General features: G+C 39.7%; 1 protein-coding gene across 1 annotated transcript in view; it reads right to left on the bottom strand.

Moving 5' to 3' along the window:
• Positions 1-5588, bottom strand: part of LOC122327919 (GTPase IMAP family member 8-like) — a 295481-nt gene extending 289893 nt beyond the window's left edge. The window contains exon 1 of the mRNA XM_043223605.1: positions 5448-5588. Within this exon, the coding sequence (XP_043079540.1) occupies positions 5448-5580 (133 nt within the window). The 5' untranslated portion in view covers positions 5581-5588. The remainder of the gene's footprint in view (positions 1-5447) is intronic.
• Positions 5589-9395: the final 3807 nt, after the last annotated feature.

The raw sequence follows: 9395 nt of genomic DNA on the forward strand, positions 1-9395 counted from the left end.
TGTCGCTCCTGTTGTTTCTGTTTCTCCCATTCCTCTCGTTCTTTTCTTCAGCTTTTCTTGTATCTTTCTCTTTGTTCCTCTCTCTCTTTAATGTCTTTTTATACTTTTCTTCTCTTTTTCAGTCTATCTTCCTCCATCTTCATCCTCATCCTCTTTTTTCTTCTTCATGTTTGTTCATCAGTTCATCTCTTTCTCTGTTTAGTTTCTCCATTTTCTCCATCAGTATGTTCTTTTTGTTGTTCTTGTATTTCTCTCCATCTCTCTGAACATCTTACATGAGTAGTAACTCCCTTCTCTCTCTTCACCATGTTGTCTATCTTCTGCAGGAGATCAGTCACCTGAGTTTGGTCTTTAGTCTCGTTATTGAACACATGGTATCTGTTTCCCACACACTTCAATCAACTGATTCAAAGCTGATCCAGGTTCTCCCCAGAAACTGATCAATGGTTTTCTTCTTCAGAAAGTCTCCTCTGGTGAAGAGCACCATGGTGTACTTTTTACAGAGTGTTCTCCAAACGTCTCCTGAATGATCTTCACCGCTGTTTTCTTCTTGCTTGAGTGAACCGCTGTCCTAAATTGAGCACAATGATGAACGTGGGAGTCCGGGCAGGATCATGGGGATGTTTTCTTGGCTGATTTTCTCTCTTGATTTCTTCTTCATTGCTGAGTTTAGTATCAAACAAGTCCTGGAGTAAGTCAATCACAGTAATGTTTCTGCTGTTGATTTCAGCTGTCTCTCTATGACACACTGTAGTAACAGACTCTTGAGATGTTTCAGCTGCAAACTTGACTGCTCCTAAGATGGTGTTTCCAGTTGAACTCTTTTCCAGATCCAGTTTTCCCAGAAGCACAATCCTCAGTTCATCTTCTGTCTCTTGAATCTGAAGATGGAGCAAATAAAAAAATATATATATAATGAATTGTAAAAGTTTTAAATTGCAGATAATGTTACCGTTTTGTGTAAAATCTGTGTAGACTTTTATAATCATGAAAGATTTCCTAATCATTACCTGGTGATTGAAACCACGTCTCTAATGAATGGATTCTCCTCTTCATTTCCATCAAATTTCAGCAGTTTTTCCATCTGTGCTCCATCAGTGTCTCTGTGAGAAACAAACAGCGCTGTTTTCCTCAACCATCTGCTGCAGTTTCTCCATCAACACAGACATTTGTGTGTTCAGGTCAATGAAATGATGTTGACCTCTCTAAACTCTGAATGGCAGACTGTGTTTCTTCATTTAGTTCTGCTGCCTGATGATCTGAGTTCCGCTTTATGAGGATCATGATATGTTTGTTGATTCTTGAGCTGAAGATCCTGGATCTCCTCTATTTCTGCTCTGTCTTCATCAGTCAGTGGAGCATCAGGAACGGCGAAGATGAAAACATGAACTCCAGGATGACAGAGAGACACACAGCGGAGAGTCTGACGCATCACTTCCTCTTCTGAGAGCTGAGTGTTGAACAGAGCTGGAAGCTCCACCAGACTGATCTGACATCCATCAAGCTCCACGTCTCTCCTCACACACTCTGAATCTGATCTTCTCGCTCCTGATTTAGGATCAGCTCTCTGAGATGAAGGATTTTAACTTCTGTTACTCCCACACACAACCAGATTCAGCTTCACGCACTCTGGAATAATGGAAAAGCAATGAACCTAGTTGACAAAAATTTTATTGATGTTGTATTCCCTAGCATGATGGAATTATGTAATCATTACTGCACTGTAATTTACTGGTTCCTCTTTAGGAACTTTGAGCTATATTAAAGCACTCATGGGAAGGCCCCTGCGTGACCGTACTCTGAATCTACTGTACTGTGTAATCTGTCTGTAATCTGTTTTTTTTTCTGGATGCCCTGCTTGCACCCTTCGGTCTGTACATCGACCCTGTGAATATGGTTTTCAACTGACATCAGAAGGTGTGTATGCAGGCATCTGCACTCCAGATACACCATCCGCTCGCAAGCTCAGTGCTGCCCTCAGACCTCATACTGTAAAAGAGTTGCTTCTCACCAACCTCTGCAGCGGGTTTGGGGGTCAAAGCAGCGCTCTAGGTCTGAGTTCTAAACAACCTGCCAAAGATCTTCTCTGCAAAGAGGTCCCAGGCCAAGAAGTAGTCCTGAAGATTGTGGTTCGGGGCAGACTTTAGCAGGTGGATTATGGATATCACCACTTTTATGTGTGTTCTCTGTTCTCCTCACCAATGGAAGTCAAGACTCACTCAACCAGGAGCCCAGCAGCCTCTGTGGCACTTTTTTGCAAGTGTCTCAGTACATAACACCCAGCAATGCTACCTGTTGGTCTACACTCTTACCGCTTTTCATCCAGGTTTTACTGCCACGGGACCTTGTTAAGCTTCTCCTGGCTTTTCAATTCCCATTACCCCGATGTACAGGAGACTTGAGAGCATTGTGTGATATTTTCCACCAATTAACTTCCAGTGCAGCTTAAAGTTATTGAAGAGGATCAACTCCAGGTTATATATGTAACCATGGTTCCTTAAAGAGATCCAGAATATATGTCTCCATACCATTAGGCTGGCACCTTGATTTCCCCAATAATACTTTTAACCTTCCTAATTCCCAGTGATTTCCAGCCCTTCCGATTGGACAGATTACACAGCAGATTTAGAGCATGGTTGTGCAGAGAGCATTCCCATGATACTTTGATTAAAACCAATTCATGTTCTATTACTTAATTCTCTGCAAAGATCGCTTTATTCAGAGAAATAATTGGAATGCACCTCACCCAGTGTCTTGATCTTTCTGATGCGCAACTCTTTAGTTTCATTGTCTTTCACTCTTAATTTCCCCTCTAGTTCATGTCTGACTCTCTCTCCTCTGGGGAACTCCTCATGCCACATTCTACAGATTGGAATTAGGTTCAGTCTTCTTGGTCTCTATAGCAGTCAAACAGGTCCCAGGTGCACTTTCTGAGTTCTCTGGATCCTTTAACCCAATCACAATTGCTGCGAGCTCTCATAAAGACTCACAAACTCTCAGACACTTTGATCACGTTCCAGTAATGAAAAGCATCATAAGGTGCTCATTAGAGTTAAATATTCCTTTAATCTTTCTCTCCCATTTCTGCTCTGTCTTCATTTGGCAAGTGGATAGACAGAAGTAAGCAAGAGATGAAGACATGAACTCCAGGATCACAGAGAGTCAGACAGTAGAGAGTCTCCCGCATCATTTCCTCCTGAGAGCCGAGAGAGAGCTGGAAGTTCTATTACCTTGATCTGACGTCCATGAATGTCGTCTCTCTCGTCTGACACACTTTACTCATCTCTTTCTGAGATTTACTGGTTTGCCTCTCTAAACATCTTAGACACTGAGTTCTAAGTGTTGAATTATGTCCACACAGCACAATGTTCAGCTTGCTTTTCCAGCAGGCATCACTGAAAACAAGATTTAGAGACAGTAGACTCAAATCAGCATTGGTACATTAAACAATGACTTACCTTTACACAATTATTATTATGTATAATATAATTACATTACAACATGAATCTGCTGTGTGGTTCGTGTACAGATGTGTAACTTACAGGGTTGGACAATGAAAACTGAAACACTAGCCAATTTAGTTTTAATCACAGTAGTGAAGACTTGACAAGAAAATCCAAATAAATTTAATCAAACACATATACAGGATAAGAGATAAACTAAAACCACGGACATAGATGAGATCGGACAAACAGTACTGAAACCACAGGACTTAAATACTCAACGTAAATACTTAATAAATAAGACACAGGTGAAAGCGCTAAGACAATTAACTAAAGTAGGTCACAGAACACATGGCACCGCGACAAAACAATAACACAAAAGGAGTCCACGTGTGACAGTTTTGGAGGTTTCAAGGCTAACTTGATCAACCTGGTGGCCAATCTTCATTAATTGCACATTCCAGCAGTAAGAGCAGAGTGTGAAGTTTTAATCAGCAATCAGTAATAGCAGTTTTGCTTAAAATATTGCAATGAACACAACATTAAGAGTGACAGAGTTCAAAAGAGGACAAATTGTTGGTGCACGTCTGGTTGATGCATCTGTGACCCAGACAGCAAGTCTTTATGATGTATCAAGAGCCATGTTATCTAGGTAATGTCAGCATACCACCAAGAAGAACCAATCACATCCAACAGGAGTAAATGTGGATGCAGGATGAAGCTTTCAAACAAAAAAAACCATATAACCACAGCTGCCCAACTCACTGCAGAATTAAATGTGCATCTCAGCTCTCCACCAAATCTCCACAGGGTCAATATACATGACTGGGCTAATATAGCCAAACCTTTGGTCACTCAATAGTGCCAGCAGTGTGTCTTGGGCTGTGGATAATGTGAAATGTGTAATGTATTGTTCTCTGTGTAATGTGTAATGTATTGTTCTCTGATGAGTCCTTCTTCACTGTCTTCCCACATGCACGAGAGTTACTGATTGTGGAGAAGTCCCAAAGAAGCATACCACCAGACTGCTGCATGCCCAGAGTGAAGCATAGGGCTGGATCAGTGATAGTTTGGGCTGAATATCATGGAATTCCCTAGACCCAAAACTTGTGCTAGATAGACACGTCACTGGCAAGGACTAGCGAACCATTTTGGAGGAAATATGTGCACCCAGTGGTTCCAAACACAGTGCACTGTATCAGGATGATATTGCACCAAAACACCCAGCAAGACTGGTGATGGAGTGGTTTGATGAACATCAAGTTGAACATCTTCCATGGCCTGCACAGTCACCAGATCTAAATATTATTCAGACACTTTTGGTGTTTTGAAGGAGCGAGTCAGGAAATGTTTCCCTCCACCAGTATCACGAAAGTTCACGTGGACACTATTCTGCAAGATGAATGGCTCAAAATCCCGCTGGCCACTGTGCAAGACTTGCATCTGTCATTCCCAAGACCAAATGATGCTGTATTGGCCACACAAAAAGCCTACACCATAATAATGAATTATTGTCTAAAACCCAGGCGTTTCAGTATCATTGTCCAACCCTGTACATTCCAACATAAGCTAACATACACTTGTCGCGCATAAAACCTTAAAACATCTCACTATGTGGGAGTAAGAGAAGAGCAGGGATATGGATTTGACAATGCAAAGAGAGAACTCAATTTATTCTAGTTTCTGAGCACAGAGGCTAAAGCATGTGCAAATTGTTACACATGAAAGGTCTGTCACAAGTCACGTGTTTACGTATCCATGCGACTTTTTTAAGTGGGTATCTGGAAATCCTTGACCTTTCTCAAAGTTTTTCTAACTTTCTTAAAAAGTTCTTAAACCTAAAATAGATAAGTAAAATAGTAAACAGTAGTTCATGTTCTGTGTTAGCATTTTCGTCATTTTCTCTGTCTTTTCCCTATTTAGACTACTGCAAATTAACTATTAAAAGACATAATTCATAAGAATACACTTAGAGGTATTATTCTGAAAAACAAACAAACAAACCTCCTCCATCACTTGCTGTTTTTGTGCTCTCATTGAGATCAGGATCCTTCTCTTTGCTGTCTACTCCGTCTGAAACTCCAGACACGCTCTGATCTTCATCCACCGATGATCCATCACCTCCAGCCTCATTCATGTCACAGATGAGAAATTTCTCTGTGTTCCCTCTCGAATATCTTTTCTATTTTTTTCTGAACAACTCGGATCGCCATCCTGGGTTTATTGTATCAAACTGTAGGCGTCCTCCTCCGCACTCCTTTATTAAATCGGAAACAGCATTATTCCATATCACAGAGGCCAGTTTGGATGTGTGTGGCTCTTCATCGGTGGTCAAGCGCTATAGTGTGTTTCACGGCCTGTTTACTGAAGAGGTTCAGCACGGTTCTCACTCTGTGTCTGTCTTTCTCAGTGAAGTCCTTATACTGCAGTACGAGAACAAACACATGAGGTCCGGGAGCAGACAGAGACACGCACTCTCTCACTCGCTGTGTGATCAGATGTTGTGGGAGATCGGTCTGGAGCAGGTGAGTGTTGATGACTGTGATCGTCTGCCCTCCACTTCTCGCTGATTTTCATACCGTGCTGCTTTAAAGAGATTGAAGCTTCTCTGTTAAATGCTTCCGTTCCGCTGTAATGTTTCCCACTCGCTGTGTTTTCTGATCCGTTCTTTCCTATCAGAGCGATCCTCAGATCGCACGCTGAAAAAAAAAAGAATCACGGACAGAAACAAAGATACACAGACATTAAGTTACGTTTTATGGAGATCTAGTTTGTTTTAAAAAAGCTAATAAAAACTAATTAAATGCAGAAATAAATGCAACATTAGCCTTCATTGCATTGATTGCCTATAAGCGGATTATTCTTAAAGCTGTTTTGATATACCAGTGAGTTATTTTCCCTTTGATGTTGTTGTTAGATGAAGATTAAATGATACTGATAGATGCAGGGAAACTAGACTGCTGTCACTTTAAGAAATAAGTGTTTATGTTCACTCAAGACATCACCTGCTGTGTTCCAAGAATGCGTGTGTATTATGTTAGCTGAATCATAATACAATTAAACGCATAAACAAAGCAGTCCACACACTTCGAATAAAGTTGTGTATGCTTGTTATTTTAATTAAATGTTGTTAACAGTGAATGCCCCTTGTTTGTTTTCTATTCTCTTTTAGTTTTAACTGAAATTATACATATTCTAAGTAAGGAAAGAGCAATCAAAGGTCATGCAGCAGCAAATTTAGCTTTGTTCTCATTTACATGCATTGTAAATTTTCTATATTTTAAAAAATAGTTTTGAGTGCATTTAGCTCAAATTAAGTCGTGAAATTCAAAGTTATTTTCAAATGTGACAATACATGTATCTGAAGACATTTTATGGGTTATAAAACACGCTGCAACATAGTGGAGCTGTAATATTACATGGTTATTGATAATATTCAATTATTATTATTAGATTACACGTTCATTTGCAAGATTTTTTTAATACCACCTACAATAATTAACAGTCAAAATATGGGCCATATTTTTAATTACCTTTTTTGCAAACTTTTTTTCCCTTTTCAAATTTGAAATCACATCAGAAAAGCATTTTTCAATAAAAATCGAAGGATACTTAGGTGTAGGAGGGCTTTATTTTCCCAATAAGGTGGCATCCATTTAATAATTTGAATTCAAATGCACACTCACGTTATTATTGCATACTGTTTTGCTACAATGCTTTGTATTGAAAATTGCCACTATTTGCAATAATACAAATAGCAAGTCTTGCTTTTTATGTGTAAAAATAGAATCTATAGTTATGTGCACCAGCACCAGGACCAGCAGGTCGTTCACCAAAACAGATATACTAAGTAGGTATGGTTTATCATTAAAAAGATGATTAAGACACAAAGCAGCATTTCCTACCTTTTGATAAACAAAATGAACATCACATCTGAGCAAAGCATATTCTATTTCTCCACTGCTTTATTTCAAGTTTGTTTTTTTCTCAAGTAAACTGGATATGAACTGTATGAACTGTAAGTGGGTTATTCTACAGAAAGCACATTATTAAATTACCTTTTGACTTTATGAATCCATATAAACATACATATTTGTTCCTTTTTTGGGAATTTATTTCAAGATGTGCCATTTCTTCAGCAATATTAAAAGTTTGTATGTAGATTTCTTTTATTAGCACATTTAGTCTGAGTTACAGAAAAACAAGAAAAAGCACGAAATAAGGGAGACTGTTCTATTTATTTAATGTGACAGAAAAAAAAAACAGCAAAAACACAGTAAAATAGTGATCTCTACTGGCGTTTCCTTCCTTATGGGTGACACCAGTGAAAGTCAGCACATCAGATCTCTCTTTTTAATACATTTGAATAAAAATGCATTTTACAAAATGTACCACCCTGTGTTTTTCCGACCTTCTACCCGTGAACTTGCACTAGACTGACGTCCTCCCAGGTCCGAGTTCTGGCGTCACATAGCCCCTTGAAACAGCACTGGCAGCCGCATGAAATAAAAGGTATAAGAGCGCTGTTTTCCTCCTCCGTTTCCTCAAATAAACAAAGAAAAGCAGCTTTGGCGACTGTAAATGTTTGTAGGCGAGCATAAGCTCCTTCCGCTCCGCTAGCTAGCTAGGTTACATCTAACTAGCACGATTCCCAGAGCTCTACAAAGTCTCTCAAAAACCTGCCTGAACGTGGCATTAGCTAAAGGCTTAGCTAACTTTAATAGATCAAATTAGCGGTCAAGTGTTAACTAGCACATCACCATCTCACTTCTTTTCTCTCCAGTGCGCTTTCGGAAGTTCAGTTAAAATGAATACAGCCGAGAGGATGTTAACAAAATGGTTGACAGGCCAGTTTTACAGCGACGCCATTTCCATGACCGACCTACAGCAGTCAACATTTAAAGCGGATCAAAAGCAGTTGTCCTAAAACTAAAACAATACTCATTCTTGTTCTAGTCTAACCTTGATGAACTTTTACGATCCATTACCGTATTCTTGACACACCTCAAAAGTGTGTATAGGCATATTTTTCTTAAAAAAAACGTGCGGCGCTGTATAAGCAGGGGCGTGTCTACGCGGTGGCCAGGTATTACAATTTTTATTAATATTTATTTTAGTGTCATATTTTATTTAGCGCGTTTATGCTTTGTTGTTGATGCACATGCAATAAAACCAGCTTCCAGAAATAATCATAATAATGCAAATTTACACACAGCCTATTTTGTCCCGTCTCTGCTTTGGTTATGCGATGTCGAACATTATGCCGCTTCAAGAGCGCCTTCCGCGTAAATATTCAGATGTCATTCCCGAAACATTGCAGACTGTACCCAGACGGGGCTTTTTTGATATTGCGCAGCCGCAGTCCGATTCAAACACAACCTCCATCCCTCATTGTGAAGAAATCAGTGCTGTTAAATCAAGTAGCAAAACATTTGAACATACCGTTAAATGGTGGAATGCTAACAGCCGGCTCTAGTGCCGTTTCTTTTGCATTTTTAAACCTAGCAAAAGTGCCATCTTGAAATCACTGCACTTGCACTATAAGCTTCTCTCGCTGCTTCTGCAAAAACCGCATCCGCCTGCAGACCGATGCTCCAGCGGCAGGAAAGAACACTCACCGCAAACTCGTTTTGTTTGTTTGTTTTTTCAGTGAGCCAGTTTTTAAAAACGTGTATTGGTTTAACCGAGAGGCGGCGGAAAGTGAAGCGAAAGTGAGTTCGTGTCGATGCGTTTAGGGTCTCTGCAAGCTCCCATTGGTCAGCTGGGCTTTGCTAGCCCTGATTTGATCGACATGTCGCTACTACAATTAGAACGCAAAATAAAACGTGTTCGCAAAAATAAAAAAAAACTAAAGCTAAAATGATGCAGTGATACTAGCGGACACTAAAGGAACTCGTAGAAATGTAGCAATTTCAGAAAGAGACATTGAAATAAAACTAAAATAATAACGCA

Source organism: Puntigrus tetrazona, chromosome 22 (genome assembly GCF_018831695.1).
Source record: "Puntigrus tetrazona isolate hp1 chromosome 22, ASM1883169v1, whole genome shotgun sequence".
NCBI classification, from domain to species: domain Eukaryota; kingdom Metazoa; phylum Chordata; class Actinopteri; order Cypriniformes; family Cyprinidae; genus Puntigrus; species Puntigrus tetrazona.